This window comes from Antechinus flavipes, chromosome 2 (genome assembly GCF_016432865.1).
Source record: "Antechinus flavipes isolate AdamAnt ecotype Samford, QLD, Australia chromosome 2, AdamAnt_v2, whole genome shotgun sequence".
Taxonomy (NCBI): domain Eukaryota; kingdom Metazoa; phylum Chordata; class Mammalia; order Dasyuromorphia; family Dasyuridae; genus Antechinus; species Antechinus flavipes.
The window spans coordinates 630,045,329-630,069,028 of record NC_067399.1 but is presented as its reverse complement, the minus strand read 5'-3'; the positions used below and the strand labels follow the sequence as shown (position 1 = coordinate 630,069,028).

Here is a 23,700-nt window from a genome sequence, read left to right as displayed (position 1 = left end):
TCGCACCTGCCCCCCTCTTCTCTCCCCCGTTCTCCGTGGGAGCCAGGAAGAAAGTCTCTCTTTTGTTCCCCAGTCAACTGTCCAGATGGCTACTCAGCTGGGCAGGCAGTTGCCTTGTATAACCTGAACCAGCCCTCCTGCTCTTTTGAATTTTCTCCTCCCACGCTAGAAACCCCTGCTGAGTCTTCCTGACTCATTGGATCGCATGTGCCCACCCGCCCCCCATGGGGCTCCCCACCACCTGCCACCCTCCCGGGTCCTGACTTTAGTGCTCAGAATCCCTCAGGGCTGTGGGCAAGGGGAGAGGGAGTGCAGGGCACCTGCTGGGCTCCATGAATATAGGAGATACTTGAAGGCCTTTTTGAGCCCTCACTTTCTTCCCTTAACTTCTAACCAGCTGGGATTGGACGGCCCATTCAATCCCCAAATCCTCTCATTTCCAGGGAATCTTAGACACTGGGTTGCCCAGCTCCCAAAGGGAGCATAAACTAAGCTGGGTTTGTGAACCAGGAGAAATTTTAAAAAACAAAACTCAAACTAGCAAAACCTGAAGAAGACAGTCAACTAATTTTGAAAGCTGGCTACTTATTGAAGCTCTAGGGCCCCATGGGCAAAGGGCCTTCAGTTCTAGCTTTGTACCTATGTGTAATATGAGACAGGGTGATATAATTATTAGGGGTTCTTGTGGGGACCAGATTTAATATTAGGATGATCACAAATTATAATTAAATAATAGGATGTAAAGTACTTTTCAGACTTTGAATAGGTCCGTATATAAGTATATGCTTTATGATCACAGCGCCTTGTTGGGACTTTCATTCTTACCTTTGCAGAAGCAGTATTTGGCACATAGTAGTCACTTAATAAATGCTTATTGATTGATTGATTAAGTACTTGGCCAGTTCCATTTCTCTGAAGCTTGCTGGATGGATATGTGTTCAATATTCTCCTTGGGGCCTCCACTGGGCTGGCCTCCAGGGACATTGCATAATGTTCTGAGGTCTGGTTTCACACTGTCTCCTGGAAAGTGGCAGGACTTAGGCCGGAGAGCCTCATGGTTATTGCTCCTCCACTTAATCTCCGGAGTTTGATGGACAGAAGAGATGGGATGCAGAGAGAGTGCTGCATTTGGAATCTGGAACCCCTCTGGCGGGCTTTTTGTATCTGCTTCCCAGGGTTGTCGTGAGGATTGAATGATAGAATAAAAATCATATATAAATGTGGGTTGTCATTATAATAGTAATTATTATTTTTCACTGAGTAATTGTGAGGATCAAATGAGAGTGTTATATGTTTTATAAACCACAAAGCTTTGTGTATATATGTGTATATAAAACATATATATGTATGTATAAAATACACATATGTTTATATAAAACACACATGTGCAAAGATATAGATAGAAAGTATTTTTCATATGTTCATGGACTGTTATTACTCTTCACAGGATGTTGTGAAGATGAGATAGTATGCAAAATGTTTTACAAACCATAAATTTTGTGAGTGTATACATGTATATACCCTCACACACCCCCCATACTTATACCCATATACAAAATTCATATATGTGTGTGGGCTATTATTATTCATAGGGTAGTTGTATAGATCAAATGAGATAGTCTTTGTAAAATGCTTTATAAACTTTAAAGCTCTTTATAAACGCCAGTTATTATTGTGAAGAAATTGGGCAGTGGGTGCCAGGAGAGACAAGAGCATTTGCTGATTGAAAGCACTCGATCATCCCCAGGGAGAGAAGTACAGTTAAGCTGATCCTATCCTTTTCTTGTTCTAGGATGATGGAGCTCCTGTGAACGACCCAGGACCGGAGCTGCGGATTGGCTGCCGTTGGGGTACCGGCGATTTGGGAATCACTGAGGTAGGAAGAGAGAGATGCTGTGAATCCTAGCTTAAGGAATAGGGGGTTAAAAGGATGTTAATGGATGTTGCTTTAGTCTAGCCACGTACATTCAGAGTGGCTGCCTCTGCCAACTTCAGAGGAAATACCCATTCTTGACACGATAGAGAGAGAGAGAGAGAGAGAGAGAGAGAGAGAGAGAGAGAGAGAGAGAGAGAGAGAGAGAGAGAGAGAGAGAGAGAATAAATCTGAAAATACTCCTTTGAGGGAAATAGCATTACTGTAGTGGAATATGGTAGGCAGAGACATCTCATAAACACCTGTTGCCTCTAACTGGTGTTTCTAACTCTGGGTCCCTCTCAGGTATCAGACGCAGCAGTATTTGGCCCCATCTGTTCCCCACAGACACTTGCATTCACTGCTCAGAGCTCAGCGTCAGGTTTTGGAAGCAAGTGGCTTTTTTTCCCTCCCCCCACTTCTTCCTCTTCAGGTAACAGCTGAAATCTTCTGGGACCAGGTGGGACTGGAGAGGAAGAAGAGGGGAGAGAAAAGCAGTGAATGCTCCTGATTAAAAAGACTGGCTTGATTTTCCCCTTCTGCTACCCTTGTGATCCCCACTGAAGGGGGCTTAATTTGAGACAAACCAAAGTCAAAAGGCAAACCCTTTTTCATTGTCTCTGGTCCTGCTGGGGCAGGCAGGCCTGGCTCTGGCCGGCTGAGAGAAATGCTAATTTCTCAGCTCAAGGCCTTGGTGGGGGCAGACAGGTACCCTCCGTGCACAACTCAGAACTGAACATGCACACGTACTCCTTCTTGGGAGAGAACACAAAAGTCAGCCTCGGGCAAACTGGAAATAATCTGGCCCTAAAAATTTCAGGAGCACAGAGCATCCTTCTTCATCTTTTCCATTCGCTTCTTCCATCCCTGAGCTTTGGCCCGTGCTTTACCTGTAAATCTCTCCAGTTGCCAGCGCCATTGACACGACTGCTGGAGCAAGTGAGTGGAGGATGTCTGCCTGCCCAGCCCTGCTCAGCTTGAGTTGCCTCTTTTAATTACTCTGCATGTGTTCAGTCACATCTGCTTGCCTTTTTGGTCCTGTTCCCCCCGACCCCCCCTCTCTAGGCCCCTCTATTTTCAGTGGGTGACTTGGAGGTGAGTCAGGGATGCTGCCATCCTCCGGGGAAGGGGGGATTCTGGCTCCCCCGTTTCAGGAAGTTTTTAACAGCTGGATTCACTGGGATGGCAGAATGAGCAGTCCACGAGAAGGCTGAAATAATGTCTGCCAAGACAGCTCAGAGAAAAAGGAATATGCTGTGGTCAGTGGGCACCTGGGTCCCGGAGGTATTGGAAGATGTTGGGTAGTAGAGAAATAGGGGATAAAAAAGAATGCGCTGTATGGACAAAGCTCATACAATTGGATGTTTCTCTCTGCGGTGTAGATGGAGAATGGATAAAAGCAGCCTTGCCTCCCACCCCCTTTCCCTCCATTTCTGGCAGCTTGATTTGTAGGAAATATGACAGCTAAACTTCTGAGTTAAAACAGTCCTATTTTGTGCATAAAACTGGGCAGAAGCTTTTAGTGCCAGTGCTGAGACCAGACCTGAGCTCTCCAGCTACGGGCAGAATTGGGAAGGACCCTTTCCGTCCCCAGCTGGGTGGGACAAGCGAAGGGGAGTTAGGGAGGAAGCGACTCATGTAATAGACTGATTCCTGCAGGCGGGATGAGGATGTCAGAGTAGAGCTGGCTCATGTCAACCTGTCCTCCTGGCTTCCTTGGTGTTTCCTAATTGCATATTCTTCCTGTGAGCTATTCTTCCATAAGTACTGGATATTCTCCCATGGGCCCCTACCTCTCCTAGCAGGCAGCATGGGGATTGGACAAATTTGTTCACACAGAAGAATCAAGGACTTCCTGTGTTGTTCAGGCTTCAGAAGAGAGAGATAAGAGGGGATAAGGGGGGCCGTTTTAAAAGAGGAACTTGGAGAAATCAGTGCCTTTTACCTACTCAGCCCAGGCAGGGAGTAGCCCAGTAGCGTGGAATTGAAAATGGAGTGGGAGTGGGAGCCTTGGTACCTAGAGAAAGACAGACACAGAGAGAGAGGGAAACAGAAAGAGAGAGAATTACACACACAGAGAGAGAAACAGAGAGAGAGAGAAAGAGAGAGAAACAGAGAGAATGAAAGAGACAGAAAGAGAGAGAGAGAAACAGAGAGAATCACACACAGAGAGAAACAGAAAGAGAGAAACAGAGAGAAGGAAAGAGACAGAGAGAGGGAGACAGAAAAAGAGACACAGAGAAAGAGAGAGAGAGAGAGAAACAGAGAGAATCACAGAGAGAGAAACAAAAAGAAAGAGAAACAGAGAAAAGGAAAGAGACAGAGAAAGAGAGAGAGAGAGAGAAACAGAGAGAATGAAAGAGACAGAAAGAGGGAGACAGAAGAAGAGACACAGAGAAAGAGAGAGAGAGAGAGAAACAGAGAATCACACAGAGAGAGAAACAGAAAGAGAGAAAGAGAAAGAGAGAAAGAGAGAGAGAATGAAAGAGACAAAGACACAAAGAGAGAGAGAATGACAGAAACAGAAAGAAAGAGAAACAGAGAGAGAATGAAAGAGACAGAGAATGACAGAGAGAGAAAAAAAAACAGAAAGAGAAAGAGATTGAGAGAGAATGTGTGTGTATGTCAGAGTCGTGTGGATCATTCCTAAGTGGAGAGGGACTGGGCCTGAGAACAATCTCTAGATTTGCAAAGTCTATCTGAAACTGAAAGCTGGCCCTGCCCCCTGGTGCTTAACTTTGACTGTCACTAAAAATCTTATTTTCTTTCCTGAAATAGAACAGGGTTAGGGCCAGGGGGAGGAATCCAGAGGAGAATGGAAGCAGGCTAGTTAGCACACCCCTGTCTGGCTCAAGTCATCCAATTAAATAAGCATTTATTAAGCATTATCCTGTTTCCTTGGAGATTCAAACACAAAAACTGTCCCTGTCCTAAAGAAACTTATATTTTATGAAGGATGCAGTCTGTAAATCCACAAGGAAATCCCAAGTCATTGGGGCAGGACAAGACTTGGACACTGGGCCATCCACCAAGGCTTCCTGGAGACAGTGCTGAGCTGAGTCTTGAAGGAAGCTGAGGATTCAGGTGACCGGGGATGGAGGGGAGAAGAAATGTGCTCCGAGCAGGAGGGGTACAAAGTAAGGGGGGTGGGATGTGGAATACCGAGGACAGTTTGGCAGGAATGTCGAGTGAGTGGAGAAGATAGGAAGGAGTAAGTCCGGAAAGGAAGATGGCGGCCAGCCTATGTAAAGAACTTGAAACAGCAAGTTGATTAGTTGATATTTCATCTTAGCGGGATAGGGGAACGGGAGCATCGTGCTGTACCTTTAGCCAAGGTTGTCAGAAGGAAAAGGCTGGCAGTGAGCTTACCCACACACGTATACTTCCCTCCTGGATTTCAGGTGATGAGTCAGGTGGGAGTGTGGAGCGGGGGCCCAGCTTTGGCCCGAGGAGGAGCCCCACAGATCTCTACATCTGAAGGCTTCAAGCTGTGCTGGGGACAGAGGGTGGGGGGGATCTTTCTGTTTAAATGATCTTTGCAGTGCATCTTTGGCATGCATCACCCTCAGCAGTCTGAAGTAATCTGACTTGATAGCTGTCATCTTGCAAAATAGCATCATGCAAACAAAGGATGATCTGTCAAACGAGGTGATGCTGGCAGAGCCCCATTTGAAGTCTTGCTGTCATTCCTTAGCAAGTCAGACTCACTGGGCGGCCCGGCTCCTGGGAGCGGCGTGAGTCCTGCCGTTTTACTACTGACGTCTTTCTTGGTCGCTGCAAAAACACTGTCCCCGGCTGCTCTGGAGCCCTGCTGATGGCCCCCCGCTGCTGCAATGGCTCTTTCTGGGCCTGGTCGGTCCAAAGGATGTAGACCTGAAGGGGACCTCAGAGTCCAACAGCTCATTTTACAGATGAAGAATTAATGACTAAGGGCCAGAGAAATGAAATGGTTGCTCAGGGTCACAGAGGCTTCTTTTACCCCGATTTTACCCAATTTCCCATGTTCTCCGCTGTCTCATTTCTAGTTGATTTGTTAGTCCTTAGGTTCCTAACAGGCTAGGTAGTTGGTATGGGACCATTCCTTTGTACTTGGGTGGTCTGAGGATTCTGGGGGAGCTAAAGGATGAGCTGGAAGTCAATAAAATCTTCCAGAAGTCATTTCTCAGAACCTGGAATGGAGGTAAATACACAAAGATTACAGAAAACCCTTGCTAGCACCTGTATTTATGTATGTTGTGTGTGTGTTTACACATAGACATTTGTCTCTCCTACTGGAATCTCAGGGATAGGGACCATTTACTTTTGTCTTTGCATGCTTTATAGTAAGTTTTTTTTAAAGATAAATGTTTGTTGACTGATTGATTGAAGAATCCTTTCCTCAATTAGCCAACCAAAAATATTTACTATGACTACGCAAGGTGCTAAAGTTGCTGTGAATGTAGGACTGGAGGAAATCTTAAAGGAGAGTTTAGTTTAACATGTTCATTTATGTATGAGTAAACTAAAGCTTCAAGGGGCCCCTAACTCCTATCTCAAGGTCATTTAGTTAAGAGAGTAGGTTGTTGTTGAGTCAATTCAGTCATGTCTCCCTTGGTGACCCCATTTTGGGTTTTCTTGGCTAGATACCGGAGGGATTTTCCATTTCCTTCTCTGGCTCATTTTACAGATAAGGAAATTAAGATATACAGGGTCAAGAGACTTGCCCAGCATCACACAGCTCGCAAGTGTCTGAAGCCAGATTTGAACTCAGGAAGAGGAGTCCTTCTGACCCCAGGTCCAGTGCTATATCCGCAGCATCATCTAACTGCTCTAAGAAAACAGGACCTGAACTCAAATTTGAGTTTCCTGATCCTTAGTTCTGGTCTTTTTTCCATCATACTTTGTTAGCTTCCAAGGATGGAAAAGAAAAACATGTATTTTCCCCCCTGAGAAATTTATAATCTGGCAGCACAACGTCCACCTAAGAAGCAGTTAAAGCAATAGTGCAAGAGAACATATAATCATAGGATCAAAGATTTAGAGCTGAAAGAGACTTTATCAGTAGCCTGTCATCTGCTTGTAAATAGAGCAGGAAGGAGTTCACAGAAGCAGATGGGAATATTGGCTGGAGTGGACAAGGAAGACCAGGTCTGGTTGGACTGAGCCTTTGAAAGATTCTGTTTCCTTATATGTTGAGTAACCTTCCTATCCCATGTCCCATCCCTCGGAGTAAGAACCATGAGGGTGTTTCTGTGTCTTTGTATCTCTAGTACTTGCACATAGTAGGTGCTCATGAAATGTTTATCTACTTGTTGAAGAAGCAAGGTTTGAGTGAGAGAGCATTACTGACAAGTGAAAGTCCAGAGGATAATAAGATCTATTTGACTAAAGACAGAGTACCTCACTCTCCTATCTACTGAGACCTTATGCCCTTCCCTTGCAATTGAGTTCATACTGGAGAGCTTATCCCTTTGGGGAAGAGTGGGGTGAGAAGGAGGGAGAAGAAAGCTTAAAAGAATGAGACAGAAAAGATCTTAAACTTTGAATAAATATGGATGGATTATGAATGCTCTATCTCTGGATCTGTGACTCTACAAGAGAATTCCCTCTTCATAAAATCATTGCTAGAATAAAAGCTCCTTGAGGGCAGGAATGATTCCATTTATTTATTTATGCCCACCGTGTCCAGTACAGTTTCTGACACACAGCAGGTGCTGAATGATTGAATAATCAATTGATTATCTGGGATCAGTTTATGGTGAGAAAGGGAAGTAGATGTTTCTCTTTCTAGCTTTCAAATGATTACTTCATGAACTCGGAACAGTAGGAAGTTGGAGATTCTATGAAGAACTCAATCGATTTGTATTCTTGTCCTTAAACATTTGTTGAAGTTAGGTATTGATCTAGGTGCTAAGTCTCTTTCCAGGAATTAGTATAGGCTCATAGAAAGAGCAGTGGGTTTGGAACTAAAAGACCATACTTTAAAGCTTTCCATGAATTGAGATGAGCTACATAGGCTTCTGTTTCCTCACCTTTAGAATGGGTGAATTGGAACAAATGATCTCTAGGCAGCTTCAAGCACTATGGTTTTTATCCACTAGTCCTCCCAGGGATCTTGCTGGGATGCTGGTCAAGGTTCTTAGGGATCCTCGCTGATCTCTTTACCCAATCTTTGCCAGCTCATGTCCATTGGCCTTACCAGCTCCTCAAGCCTATATTTGTCTGTCTCCAGGGGAGACCAAGGTTTTCTGTAGTTGAGAGAAACTGAGCTAGAAAGATGCATGAGATGGATCATGGTGGGATGGAAGTAGGAGGGGAGTGCTAGATGTCCTAAAACCATTAATGACTGCCCTACAGGAGACCTCATTGTTTCTTTAACAATTGTCTAGGAGTATTTTCAGCTCCCTTTTTGAGAATGGGATCTATCAGCGTTAGGAAGCACTTCAGAGTTGAGAGATTCTCTCTCTCTCTCTCTCTCTCTCTCTCTCTCTCTCTCTCTCTCTCTCTCAACACACACACACACACACACACACACACACACACACAAAACTTTTGGTCTGCTTTGCCTTTAAAATGAACCAAGAACACAATTTTTCCTGCTCCTATAAGCATTTTGAAGAGTAATAACATAACATGAATGTTGTACATGTGCTGTCATATTTGAAAGGATCTAAATGACTTTTGATGTCTGCATTTTAAAAGGTCCCCATCTCCTCTTTGTCAGCTAGGATAGGAAAGGTTTCCCCAGAAGAGATGGGATGTGGCTTTTGCAGTATTTTCTTCTTCTGAGGATGGGGGTTGACTTTTCACAATAGAATTAGTGGTAACCAGCTAATGTGTTTTTTTCCTTCTTGCTCAGCTATCAAAAGTGTTCATTTTATTGCTCTGAAACATATTGTTGCTATTCCCTTCTGTAAAGTGTTTGGTTCTGGGTTTAAAAAAACCTATCTCAGGGACCAGGAGCAGACCAGATTTCTGTCATACAGTACAGCATCAGAAAGGGGTCTGTGCTGGGGGGGTAGTCCCAGTATTTTAAAGCCTTGTCCTCAGAGGGACATGCTTGTAATTGTTCGGTTTATTCAGATATCTCTCAACGAAGGAATAAGGACCTGCTGGAGAAATGGAGGCCAGAAAAGTAGGAAGAGGTCTGAATCACATCTGGAATGAAATCCAGAGTCTATACTAGGATATAGGGAAGGATTGCTCCACATTAGGCAAGATGAGGAAGCTGGAAAAAGCAAGGACTGTTAGATGCTTTGAGATCACTGTATTATAGGAATTGAGTACCCTGTGTCACTATTTTAAATAATCATTATTTATAATAATGAGAGCAACTTAATCCTTTGAAATTCATCAGTCTGTCAGAACTGCCTATCCACTACCCAGCTGAGAACTGTGGAAAGAAGCCTGAAAAGCCTTTGAATGGCATGGGTCAAAGTCAACATTGATGCATAAAACTACTTTTATTTCAGTTACAAGAGCATCCATCAGAACCACTTGACTTAAAGGGAAGATGGATTAAAAGAGGCAGTGGTCAGAAGCAAAACAGATTTTTAAGGAGAGACAGGATAAAAAGATAAAAAGAGAGAAGGATAAATATCAGAAAATAGAATGGAGGGAAATATACAGTTAGTAAGCATAACTGTAAATGTGAATAGAACAAGCTTACCCATAAAATGGAAGCAGATGGCAGAACTGATTAGAGACCAGAATCCAACAATATGGTGTGTACAAGAGACATACTTGAAACAGAAAGACACACTCAGAGTTAAAATAAAGGGCAGGATCAGAATCTATTATGCTTCAGCTGAAATTAAAAAAAAAAAGTCAGGCATAGCAGTCCTGATCTCAGACAAATCAAAAGCAAAAACAGACCTAATTGAAAGAGATAATCAGAAAACTATATTTTGCTAAAAGGTGTCATAGACAATGAAGAAATATTTTTAAAAGTTTCTCTGATAAATACTTTATTTCTCAAATGCATAGGGAACTGAGTCAGGTTTATAAAAAATAAGATACATTCTCTTGATAAATGTCAAAATATGTGAATAGGCAGTATTCAGAAGAAAAATTAGTATAAGTGCATACCCCTGATCTAGCAATGCTACTAGTATTCCAAAAAGATCAAAGAAAAAGAATCTGCATGTGTGAAAATATTTATAGCAACCCTTTTGGTGGGTGGCAAAGAACTAGAAACTGAGGGAATATTCATCAGTTGGGGGATGGCCAAATAAATTATAGCATATGATTGCAATACAATGCTATGAGAAATGATGAGGATGTTAGTTTCAGAAAAAGAAGGTAAGAATTTTATGATCTAATATAAAGTAAATTAAAAAGAACCAGGAGATCAATGTACATAGTAACAGTAATGTTGTGATGATGACCAACTGTGAAACACTTGGTTATTCTGATCAACACAATGATCCAAGACAATTTAAAAGACTTAAGCTGGGGAAAAAATGCTATCCCCCTCCAGAGGGAGAACTGATGAACTCTGATGACAAATTAAAGTATTTTATTTTATTTTTGCTTTTGTGTAAGATATGGCTGATGTGGAAATATACTGCATAATTTTGCATATATAATAGATTGTGCATTATTTGCCTTCTCATTGGACAAGGGAGGGGCAGAAGGGAATTAGAAAATCTAGAACTCAAAATTTAAAAAGAAAAGAATGCTCAAAAAAAGATAAATTTTTGAAAAAAGAACCATTTGACTTTCATCTTACACACAGTTCCACAAAGCCTGGTGACCTCCTTTCCTTGTCCAACACTGGGTGAAAGTAGCCGTTGAGAAAGAACAATGAAAAGGGCAACTTAGGCTGACAGCCAGAGAAGAGGACCGGAAAAAAAAATCAGTCCAAAGACTTAAAAACATAAGTTTGAGGATAGGGGGAGAATCTTGGAATGGTCTAGGATAGAGGCAAACTACCCCGTAGACCTCAGAAGCCCCTGAGGTGCCCCCTGAGGGCATTCACTGTAGCATGCTGTAAGAGATGATCTTAATGATAGCCCCTCATCATTAAGACAGGATTAAATTCTCTTCTGGTTAAGAGGGCTAGGAATTTTGATATATTTGAGACAGATTTCTATCCCACATGGTTAAAATAAAAATTAAAAGTTGTAGTTGCTTAAAGGGTGAATCCTCTAGTTGGAAGGTTCAGCTATGATAATAATAATGATGATGATGATGAGATTTACATTTGCATAGCATTTCACTATTTTCTGTGATCTTTTTGGAGCCTTACACCATCCTTAGGACCTAGACATGGTAGGTGTTATTTCCATTTGACAGCTAAGGAAACTGAGCCCCAGAACTGTAAGTTAAGAAGGTTCAAAGTCCCAGAGTAAGTGGCCAAAGCTAGAACTTGACTTGGAGTCTCTGACTCCATGTCCATCATAGTCTCCACCCTGTAACTAGTCCAGGATCTTCCCTTTCTTCAGTCAAAGTTTGGGCAGACTTTCAGCTATCTGAAAGTTATATTTCAGCTAAGAGTATCCTGAGCTCAGGGATAGAGCAGAATCCAAAGTGGAAAAACAGACTTTTGGAAAAGAGTATATTAAAGAATGTATTTTAAAATAATGTATTAAAGATGGGTCACCCTAGACTTTCTGACACCCAGACAATTTATACCAAAGAAAAGATTTTTTAAATTGTCATTCTTTAGCTCCTGAGAGAGATGAAGGCTGGGTGGTAGGGTGTGGTTTTGGAGTCAGGGAGATATCTGAGTTCAAATCCTGTCCCATAATACTATGTTTGCATTTGTCAGGCACTGTACTAAGTGCATAAGGAAGGTAAAAACAGCTGCTGCCTTCAAATGGGAGAGAGAACAAATCAATAACAGAGAATGTGTAAGATATGTATGGAATATATGGGTAGTCATGTGAGAGGGAAAGATGCTAGCAGCTGCGGGCACCAGAAAGGGTATCTTACTAAGGAGGGCATTGGGCTGAGCATTGAAGGAAGCCAAAGTAACTAAACCCCTAGTTCACCAAACAACTCTCCAAGGTTAAGTTGCCAGAGTAGTAATAATAATAAATAAATGTTGATTGATTGAAGGATTTCAGATCTATGTCTTCAGAGTTTCCTCAGAGGGAATTCCCTCACATAGATGGAAAATACAGATCTGGATATCTCCTCCATTCCAGAGAGAGAGAGAGAGAGAGAGAGAGAGAGAGAGAGAGGAGAGAGAGAGGAGAGAGAGAGAGAGAGGAGAGAGGAGGAGAAGGGAAGGAGGAGGAGGAGGAGGAGAAGGGAAGGAGGGAGGGAGAGAGAAGGGGGGGAGAGAGGGAGGGAGGAATATCTTAATAAAAATCAGTTCAGCATCTATTGCCTTTTCTGAACTAAAAATGAGGTGGGTGGCCAGGGTCCCCTGATATTTTGTTATTAGAGTCCTCCTTCCATCCAAAGACACTTCATCGATCTAAAGTTTCCTCTGGCTCCTAGAGATGCTCTCCCCTCTTCCCTCCATTCCACAGAACTGGAGCCTTGTTTTGGCCAGGAGTGGGAGTGAGCTGCAGGCTCCTGAAATGCCTCTGGAATCCCTCCTTGGGACTGCTGAGGAAGAGAAAGCCAGCAGCCCCTGCAGAGTCTCCCACGTGGTCCAGGAGGGGCGGGGCCGGAGCTCTGAGCTCTAGAAGCTCTGAGACTGTAACATTACCATCCTGTTGCAGTTGGGTCATTAAGAAGCATTTTATAGGATTGAGGTTACTTGGCACCAAGTCAAAGAGTGAATTGTCTAATCTGTGTTTACTTTGCTGTTCCAAATGCAGAGATTAGAGGTTTTTTAACCTCCCCCCCAAAAAAAAAAAAAAAAGATTATACTTTGACCAGTAGCATTTTTTTCCTCCCCAGGAAATCAGAATGATGTAGCTGCAGCTAAGGCACATGAGGGACTAGCCTCCCCCGAGCCTCACTTACAGTCTCTGTTTATCTAAGAATTCCCTCTGAGGTGTCATCCACCTTAGGTATTTGGGATACCTCTGGTTTGGGACTGCAACAAGTCACTCTTGGGTGTTATTGATTAGTGAGTCAAGAATAGGATGGGATTCTGAGATGATAGTTGGTGGAGGGCTGGGTCTCCTAGAAGGACTGGAATTGTTATTTCCATTGTTGAGAAGGGGGAAAAGTGTGTGGGGGTGGGGTGTGGATGTGAGTGTTGGTGTGGGTGTGTGTCTGTTTCCCCCTTTCTGTCTCTCTCCTCCTCCTCCTCCTCCTCCTCCTCTTCCTCCTCCTCCTCTTCCTCTTCCTCTTCTCTTCCTCCTCCTCCTCTTCCTCTTCTTCTTCTTCTTCCTCCTTTCTCTCTCCTTTCTCTACACTCATTGATACAGGTGGTTGCTGGTTATTTTCAAGGTGAAATGAGAAAGGCACAGTGTTTCCAAACTCTCCCTCTCAAATTCTGAGTTTGCCAGATTCAATAACTCACAGGAAACCTGCTGTTAATTGTGAAATGTAACCTCTGAAATTCTCCTTCACGCTTTCTTCTCTTTTCGGATGTTTTCAAGTTAATACATTCCCTTTCCATAAATTGCCAGTGGCAGAGAATTAGGCAGCCAGTAATTAATCATTCCAGTGGCTTAGATTTTATTACTTTTAAAAAATTGGTGAGGAGCAGAAAGCATTGGTTAAAAAACAATTTCAGGCAGATGTTGCTAATAGAAACCTCAGTGCTCCAGAAAGGTAGGTGAGAGAACTAACATAGTATTTCTTAGCTTTTTACTACCTGGTTGGTGAATGTGACTATATATTGCACCCAGTAGGTAATTTGATAAATATCAGTTTAATGGAATTAGTGAACCCCATCATAGCAATTCCCAGAAGACTTGGTACTTTGTTACAAGACAGTGTGCCTCCAGATCTGTCTTTATAAGAGAGCTGGAAAGGACCTTAGTCTAATCCCCTTGGTGTTCCAAGAGAGTGATGTTTATGCTGGATACCTTGTTATCCCATAATGCATCAAAAATTTCTCTGGAGCGCTTTTTTCTTTCTTCTTTTTTTCCCTTTTCCTTTTCCTTTTCTTTTCTTTTCTTTTCTTTTTTTTTTTGTTGAGGCAATTAGGGTTAAGTGACTTGGCCAGGGTCACACAGCTGGAACGTGTTAAATATCTGAGATCAGATTTGAATTCAGGTCTTCTTGACTTCAGGGCTGGTGCTCTATCCACTGCACCACCAAGCTGCCCCTGGAGTGTTTTTTTCAGATTAAATTAAATTCTGTATCATGAGAGGCAGAAAGACTTCAGTTCTAGTGCTACCTCAGACACATGTTGGTTGCATGACCCACGGGTATCATTTAATTTTAGTACTTTACGCAATCAGAGCTGGAAGTCAAAGAAAAATTTCCGGTGCTGTAACCCGCATTAGTGACGAGACTTGCCTCCTGTGGAAGTTCCCAGCATAGATGAAGTCATTGATCTAATCTTTATCATTTTCTTATCGTGTTCCTCGCACAGGACTGGGTTCACAGCATCACTCAATCAAAACTTTTCAGTCTGATATGTGATTACTTTACTTTCTGTTAATTTATGAGTCTAGCGAAAAGTGACTAGGGCATAAGGTCCCAACGCCAACATCTGTGCAACCTTAGATTAAGACTTTACCTCCTGGACCTCAGTTTCTTCATCTGTCAAATGGGTGGCTAAGACCTTGAGTTTAAGAATTTCAAAGTCTTATTTCTTTTTTTTCCCTTTCAATTATCCTATATGGAACAAACTCCAAATAAAAGAAACATTTCTGTACAGCTAGAACAGAAAAGACACTTATACAAGAAACCATGAGCCCCTATTTTATACAGCTTGTCTTTTTTTCCTTTTGAATATACCATAAATTCAATATGTAACTTTCTTTTTTTTTAATTTAATTTTATTTAATAATAACTTTGTATTGACAGAATCCATGCCAGGATAATTTTTACACAACATTATCCCTTGCAATCACTTATGTTTCGTTTTTTCCCTTCCCTCCCTCCTCCCCCCCCCCAAGATGGCAAGCAGTCCTATATATGTTAAATATGTTGCAGTATATCCTAGATACAATACATTCAATATGTAACTTTCAAAGCTGTCTTGATTATCAGGGACACTTCCCGGCCTTTCCTGTCTTCTCTTTGGTGCATCATTTCAAAAAGCAAAGCTCCTTTCATATAGTGGTCCAATTGGTAGAATTCTCCCCTCCCGCCCAAGAGGCTGGAGTTCTCTTCTTGGCCAGGATGCTGGGTATGGATCACAAGCCTTGGGGTCAGGAAGAAAAAGGGTTCAAGTACTACTTCTTATTAGCTAGATGACTCTTCGATGTCTAATGATGGGGGGAGGAGCCCTTCTAAAATCCCTCCCAGCTCAAAAGCCTGTGTTCCAGTGTGAATGATTTGATTCAGTATTTTATCTGACAACTTGTTATATTTGAATCCCTTTGGTCATTTTAGCATAATGAACAGGGCCTTCCATCATCTACTTTGGCTTATTAGCCTTTTAAAATAGGATGCAGGAACTCTATACCTTTACAGAGGAGGGGGCCTCTGAGCGGGGAATGTTGTTCTGCACAGTCAGTTTAGTAGAAGTGTTGGCTGGTTTTGATGAGCTATTGTTTTTTTTTTGTTTTTTTTTTAATGCTTTGTTGTAAAAAGTCACTTATGTAGGGAAAAAAGGGAGGGATAGAGTATCCCAAAAGTCTGACTTTGGGATATCTCATATTAAGAAATGAAGCTGATCTAAACCCCCCAAAATTGCAAAAAATAGTGGGGTACAGAAGATAATATCTCTCTGAAGCTGACCAGGCTTTCTGCTGGCTGCTCAGCACAGAGAGATAGCATCACAAGTAGCTAGCCCCATGGCCAACTGCAGAGCTGACATAATGAAGTTGTCTGGTTGGATCTGTCTGTCTGGCTCTTTCCCTTTCTGTCTCCTTTCCTCCCTCCCTCTCCCCACCCCCAGCCTGCCTTTCCCCTCCCCCAGCCCTTTCCCAGTTTCCCTCTCTTGTTTCTCAGCCCTGTGGTTAGCATGTCACTGTCCTGGCATCTCAACCATTCCTAAAGTCTTATCTCTCCGTGCCATCTGGGGAAAGCCAAGGATCCAGCTTTGGAGGAGCGGGGGGAGTTGTGAATGGTTGAAGGATTTTCAACTGACTGACTTATGTAATGAAACCTTCATCCCAGGCTGAGGGGCTTGTGCAAAACCACAGGGGATTATGCTGGAATCCAGGATTTTCAGATCTAGCCCCAATCTAACACAATGACAGCAGAGTCCTTATGGTTTCCCCACACTGAGAGTCAGCAAGCATGTTGGCTAGCGAGAGGAACATTAGAGAGGGAGACAAAATGTGGCTTCCAAATCCTGTGTCACTCATTGGAGACGGGAGCAAACCATTGCCTCAGTTTCCCCATCTGCAAAGTTTGTACCACTTATCTAGCAGAACTGTAATGATCGAATGAGATAATTCATGGTAAGAGCTTTCTAAACTGGAAGGTACCATACAAATGAGTCCTGTGACCTTTACTGCTTCTCAGATATTTGATTGATGTTTCTTTCATGTTACATTTCTTTTACATTTCCATTTTATTGATGTTTCTTTTTCATTGCTTTTGCTTCCAAATGACTCCTCCTCCTCACCCCCAGAAAAACACATTCCCCTGCAACAAAGCTGTATAGTTAAGCCAAAACAAATCAAAACATTGACCCAGCTCTGACAGCCTCCACCTCTGTCCACAGCTCTGGTCCACTACCTCTCTGACGAGAGCCAGATGATGATTTGGCATCCCTCTCCAGAGCTCTGATTGGCCGGAGTTCTGAAGGCTTTTGATACTTACGGCCATGGCGTGTATGATTTCCTGATTTTGTTTAATTCACGCTGTGTCGGTTCTTACAGACCTCCCCAGGGGTCTCCAAATTCTTCCCATTTGTCACTTCTTACTAGGTTATTATCTTCCATTATAAGGCTAGACAACAGTTAATTCAGCTATTCCCCAAATAACAAGGACCTCCTTTCCTTCCACGTTCTTGGCTTGATTGTGATATAAACATTTGTGTGTGTGGCCCTAACTTTTGGGGTAAACTTTTGGGGGTGTATGCTCAGGAGCGATATCACTAGGTCAGAGAGCAAGTATAATTCTGTGACATTTCTGGTTGGTTCTCCTATCAGGCTTCAGGGGGGTGGATGGAGTGCCAGCCCTGGAGTCAGGAAGTTTCTAAGCTCAGATACAGCTGCTCTGGCTGGGTGACCCTGAGCTTGTCTGCCTCAGTTTCCTCATCTGCAAAATGAGCTGGAGAAGGAAACAACAAATCAGTGTCTTTGCCAAGAAAACACCAAATGGGGTAATCAAGAAGCAGACACGACTAACTCTCCTGAACAACACTGAACATCCATGCTTATTCCCTTTTCTTTCCTAGTCTTTGGAAAATGACTGAACTTCTTTTGGTATTAGCTTCTGCAGTCCCTGTTGACAGAGGTCCTGAAGTCTCTTCCTCTCATTTTACTTATATGAATACCAAGGCTGAGCCAAGCTAAGGCGTCCAAACAGGATGAGATGCTCTCCGAGACCCTCCCTTCCTACTACCTCCGAAACCCTGGGAAATCTCCTAGGAAGCTGCCCAGAGGCAGCCGAGGAGCAGCCACCCATTACAGGCTCATTTGCCAGATTCCAGCTGTCGGGCCCGGAGTTCCCCTGACAAAAGGGTTACTAAGAAGGAATAATTGAAGACACTGAGTTGGGTTACGGGGCAGAAGGCAAAGGGACTCTTGTTGCAGCTGGGCGCTCTGCATCCTTGACCACGTCTAATTACCTTTGATCTCTTTGGTAATTGAATCACCGTTACACAGGATGGCATCATTTATATGGGCATTTTTTGTTAACTTACAAGCTTTTGTCAGCCCCAGACACACACACACAGAGCTCTATGTGTGAGATGAGGGATGGAAGACCCAGTGAAGAAATGTGCAAAGGCTGAGGTGGCAGGGGCAGTCTCTGGGTATAGGTACAAATCTAGGCTTCTGGATTCGGAGTTAAAGGAGCCCACTTTTATGATCTAAGCACAACTTCTAAGTCTCAGTTTCCTCATCTGTAAAAATTAAATCACTGGCGAGCCTCCTTCCCAGCTCCAAATCTGACCCCTAACGCACGCTTCTTATGCTTTCTGCTTCCTCCTGGCAAATATAAATTCAAGAGGGAGGATGAAGCGTAGTATCTGTCTTTAATTGTCTTTCCTACCTCTGGGTTCTGCATTTCTGAGAGATTTTCATTCCTGGGAGGTGCTGGTAGCAGGCTAATGAGAGAACATTGTACAAAAAAGCAATTAACAGACCAGATGTTGGGCAGAGCCCATAGTTATTCTTTTGGCTTAGGTAGAAACAATGAACTTGTATCAAGTAAATCGGGAAAAACGGATATGATTTTGTGTGTATGTGTGTGTCTTTCTCCTCAGTATCACATATTCGAAAAGGCTTAATGCAGTCTCAGGCTACTAAACCTTTTGGGATACTCTGTAGAATGGGGAGATCCCAACATTTGAGAGATTGTTGGGTTGAGGTGGGAAGATCAGGGAAAGAAAGAATGGCCTCTGAAAGCGTAGAAATATTTAGCTGTGGGTTCTAGGAATCAGCGAGGAATATTCACGTCAAGAGATATGAGCAGTCTAGGAAAGGAAGGCAGTATTGAAGGGCGAAAGAACCATACCAACACACCCTACCCAATAGTTCAATAAACTGATCCATTCATCAGGAACCTGATGAGCCTTCTGTTCTCTAAAGGTGAAGGCCACACAAGCATGTCACTTTTTTTTTTTTGGCCAATTATGACCTGAAATCTTTCTTGGATATTTGGTTATTGAAGATAAAAGCAAGTTTATTTTTAAAAATGTCTTTAATATAAATTGCACTTACCCAGAATGCATAGCATCCCAGGTGTACTTTTTGTAAATAAAAGACCTTTGCCTTTACACATAAGTAACATGTCAGACCTTGAACTTAGGAATAACTCAACCAAAACAACTTTTTTTGAAAGGAAATAGGACACACATGAATCTCTTAAATCTTCCACAGTGTCGCCAACTTAAACATGGAATGTGTGCACAGTTCCTCTCTGCAAAGAATCTCTTGCCATGAGCAAAAAGCAGCTTGAGAATTGCTGCCCTGAGCAAGAACTGCATGCTACCAGTTCCTGAAGTGACCCTGGCACTAAACAGGGCAAAGGATCCTCCAGCCATTAGCTCTGCTGGGACGACAGATAACTACGTTAATCTGGCAGGAGACGCTGGCACTCGGTGAACCTTATCTAGCCGTTCCCCCTGTCGCTTCCCTCCACGTCATAGATTTACAAATATCACTTCCTGGAAGAGTGACCAGTAAATTTCTGCCCATACTTGGTTGCCCTTTTGTGTTCCCAGTTATTATGCCATGAAATTTCAATGTAACAGTTTTTTTTTTAAGATCTAAAATATTCTAGATCGCTGCCTCTTCCATTTTAACGATTCAAGTCAACAAACAATTTGCAAAGCACTGTGCTAGGTCCTGAGGAAAAACAAAAAACAAAAACCAGCCCCTAATCTCAAGGAGTTTTGCAAGGAACAATTTTTTTTTTCCTGTAGAGAAAAAGCAGTAACAGCTAGGGGGAGCAAGAAAAGGTGAGGAAAATGTACATTCCAGCCATTCCAGGAGTCGGTCGGTGCAAAGGGCATGAAGGTGGCAGATGGAATGCCACGTTGGGGAACAGGAATTATCCTCCCCCAAACTATCAGGTTTGACCGAAATATAGAGTACGTGAAGGAGAATAATGGAAAATAAGTCCAGAAGGTGATCAGGAAAGTATGTGTCTAGCTGAGAATTTGGTCTTTTATCCTAACATGGAACTACTGACAATCCTTGAACAGGAGAGGAAGATCAGCCTCTTTTTTAGAGGAAGATTATTTTGGTTATTAGAGAATGAATTGGAGTGGGTAAACCAATAATGAGATTACTGCATGGATGGGAGAATGGAGAGATGGAGCATTTCTTGAGTGCCTACTGTGTGTTACTCATTTAGCACAATTTCACTGTGCTAAAAATTGGATAAATATTATGTCCTGAAGTGATAGGGACAGCAGCTTTGGTGACTGACTGGGTATGGTGGGGAGAGAAGATGAGGGAGAGAGAGGAGTCAAGGATAACTAACTCCCCTCAGGATGGTGGTGCCCACAGCTGTAGTGGGGTGTGGGTGTGTGTGTGTGTATCTGTGTGCAATTAGGATTAAATGACTTGCCCAGGGTCACACAGCTAATAAATATCTGAGGACAAATTTGAATTCAGGTTCTCCTGATTCCTCCTGATATTAAAGAAAATTTCTTCCAAATTTGTTTTTCTCTTCAATAACAAAATATCCAAGAAAAACTTTGGGTCATAAAAAAAGTATACTAGCCACCTAGTCACCCCCATTTATATATATATATATATATATATAGAGAGAGAGAGAGAGAGAGAGAGAGAGAGAGAGAGAGAGAGATTCTTTATTAAATTACTGTCTAAACAATAGAACTGAAAACTTTTTACATAATTACACAAAAACCTCAAAGAAACTGTATCATTCTTCCTTGGCTCAGTATGTTACAAAATTAACAGTTCATTTTCCAGCTCCATGCTGCAGGTAGACATTAGAATTTGGCAAGAGGCATAGCAGGTGGAGATCCATGGCTTTGGGTAACAAAGCTAGGCTTCCATCTGCCTTTCTTCATCTTGGCTGTTTTCTCTTTGAAGGAGGGAGAGTAATTGGCATCTTGGACATATCCCCAGTTGTGGCTGCCTTCAGGACTCTTCATGAACATAAGGCCACATCCATCCCCATCTTAGCTATCCAGAGTCAACCCAATTTAAGGATCCTCCTGTGATGGCCTAGGCAGGAGGAAAGCTTCTGCTGCTATAATGTCTACTGAAACAGGGCCTCTGAACTACTAAACCCAGTCCCTCCTACATCTTGTCTTGTGCCCTTCTATATGAAGGAAGCTCTCAAAGAGCTCAACAGAGAGGGATACCCAGGGGATCTCCATCAGAGGGCTGAGAGTTTGGCAAAGGATGCTGTAGGTATCGCTAGGAAAAATGCTCTTCTTAGATTTTTCCATGACATTTTCTAAGCCTTTGTAGAAATAGCTATAGAAATGTAATTTGCTATATTTACTTTTTTCTCTCTCATGATTTTTCTCTTTTATTCTGATTTTTGTTTCCCAACATGATTCATAAAAAAGTCTTTAAAAAGTTGACATACACATATAACTAGAAAAATAAAACAATATTAATAATAAAAATAGAAATTTAATGTGCTTATATTTTCTTAATAGATCATTTCAACAACCCTATGAAATAAGTATTATTATTTTCATCTCACATTTGAGGAAACTGAGGCAGATAGAGATGAAGTGACCTGCTGAGGTTACAGAGCTGATAAATGTCAGAGACATCTTTTGAATATAGGTCTTCCTGACTGCAGATGAATCTTCACAACGGTTCCAGGTCAGATAGTTAATCAGTAAGTATTTAATTCTTTGAGCTGCAGTTTAAATTTACATTAATTAGGCTCTGAGGTGTATAAAAAACTTAACATGCATTCTCATTTGATCTCTTCCATGACCCTATGTAGGAAAGAGGGTAAATTTTCTCTTCCACATTTTACAGATGGGAAAACTGAGGCTTCAGAGAGATTACCCCATTTGCCCAAATTCACAACACTGGAACTAAAACTTTCATCCTCTCCAAATCAAATCTAAAATATTTTGCAACCTTTAAAGCACTACATTAATATAATTGCTTTTATCATTATCATTGTTGTTATTAGCCAAGTCCCAGATCCTTTCTGTTATACCATACTGCCCCTTTTATCAAACATTTAAATGTCCCTGAAGCTGCAGTGGAAAGAGTTCTGGGCCTGAGTTCAAATCCTAGACTAGCTGTGTGACCACAAGCAAGTGATCTAACTTTTCTTTATCTCCGTTGCAACATCACCTACCTCACAGATGACATGAAATTATATTTGCAAAGCCTTGCGCCTGATATATCATGATGTCTAGTAAATACCGATTCCCTTCCCCCTTCCCCTGTGTCCTTAAGGAAGGATGTGATTCCTCTCACCAAAAGCTCTTTCCATCAATTCTCCATTTTCAAACACTGGCTGATTTAAGTCTTAAGCTCCACTGGGCAGAGCATTGAGGCTGAAAGGAAGCTCCATCCCCCATTCTCACCTGCTCATACGGAGAGAGGCTGCTGGGGACTAACCTTAGTTTGCCCTGCCGGGCCACTGGGGGAGAAAACCAGGTTGAGTGGGATGGGACCACACGGCACAGATGGTTATGGCCCCCACAGCCATCCCCCAGACTCCCCGCAGCCCCCATCTCTGCCCAGATCTTGAAGCTGGTGGTGTTGGGAGAAGCTGGGGCTGGTGGAGGAAGTGAGGCTGTTCCTCTGGCTCCTTTGTGAGCCTTCTGAAATGCCCTCCTCCCGAAGCCTTTTTTGTTTCCCTTTTTTGGGGCATCCCTCCCCCCCTTCCTCCCCCCTCCAGCACCACTTCATGGGGACTCTGGCTGATGCTTATGGGGAAGCAGGAGCAGCAGCTGCTGCCTCTGGCCTGTCATTCTTACGTCTGGTCACAGGGGACAGGGAGGGAGAAAGACAGTGTGTCTCAGCACTGGCCTACCAGCTGCCGCCCTGATGTCTCATGCGTAAATTTGCAAAATGTAGCTCTGGATTTTGCTTTGCAGTCAGAACGAGGGGCCACTGCTGACAGCGGATTAAAACCTCGTGGGGCTTGTGCCAGGCAGACCCCACCGGAGCATGAACATATAGCCCTGCACAGAAGGAGAGGCCTGAGGGAAGGACAGGGTCAGTGAGAAAAGGGGGCTGGGAGGAAAGGATGTCACTACGGTGACCCTGGGCAGATGTAGCTGGAGGTAATACCCCCGGGAGCAGGCCAGCCCTCCTAAGGAGCTGCTGCTCCGGCCCACCAGCAGGCTGTCTCCCATCTCTGGAAACCTTTGCTTCTCATTAGCTCAGAAATCTTAAAGTGTATTCTGACCTTTTCTTTCTGCTGAACCCTAAGCCAGATTCATTTAGTCTAGCAAGCATTTATTAGAAGCCAGTCAGTCCATCAGCAGTCACTTACTAAGTACCTACTATGTGCTGGGTATTGCATTATATTGAATATATAGAGAAAAAATTTTTAACAGGAAAAAGTCCCTTTGCTCAAAGAGCTTTCATTATTCTACTGGAGGAAAACAGCATCCGCAGAGAAATTTTAAGCAGAATGAATACCAAGTCATTTTTTTTTAAACTAAGTCATTTCTAAGGCTGGAAGGATTGATGGAGAATATCAATCTTCTCATCTTCTCTGTGGCTTTTTTCCTACCTGTCAGGAAAACCTGGGTGCACATCAGGGGGCTGACACACACAGGGTGTATGGAGGACCTGGGAAAACCATTAACCTCTCAATGCACTAGGCAATTCTGCAAGACCCAGTGGAGAAGGCGTCAGTCTGCCCCGGTTCCTGGAGTTTCCTCACTCAGAAACTCCCTCTCCCACTGAAATGGCAATTCCATCCTCATGTCTGCCCCTCTGAGCTCCCTCTGGGAACCTCAAGGACATATTGCCATCTTTTTTTCTCCTCTGATTCTGATCCGCTTTGGTGTCTCAGCAAAGGCCTGGGGACTCAGCCTATCAGTTCTCACTTCCTTCTCTCTTTCCACTTTGCCATTTCTCTGCCTGTGTTTGCCTCTCTCCATGTCTCTCTCTGTCTCTTGTCTCTTGCCCTTCTTCCTCTGACGACTTGGTTATTCCCTGCCACTCCCCACGCCCACATCAAGCTGCCAA

General features: G+C 43.0%; 1 protein-coding gene across 7 annotated transcripts in view; it reads left to right on the top strand.

The window, feature by feature from the left end:
* Window positions 1–23,700, top strand: part of ZMIZ1 (zinc finger MIZ-type containing 1) — a 430,629-nt gene that overhangs the window by 158,727 nt on the left and 248,202 nt on the right. For all 7 annotated transcript variants that reach the window (XM_051982018.1, XM_051982017.1, XM_051982019.1 and 4 more), the window contains exon 3: window positions 1,793–1,876. Coding sequence is in view for 4 of the 7 variants with exons in the window: in XM_051982020.1 (XP_051837980.1) it covers window positions 1,793–1,876 (84 nt within the window). In the remaining 3 variants the exon portion in view is untranslated. The remainder of the gene's footprint in view (window positions 1–1,792; window positions 1,877–23,700) is intronic.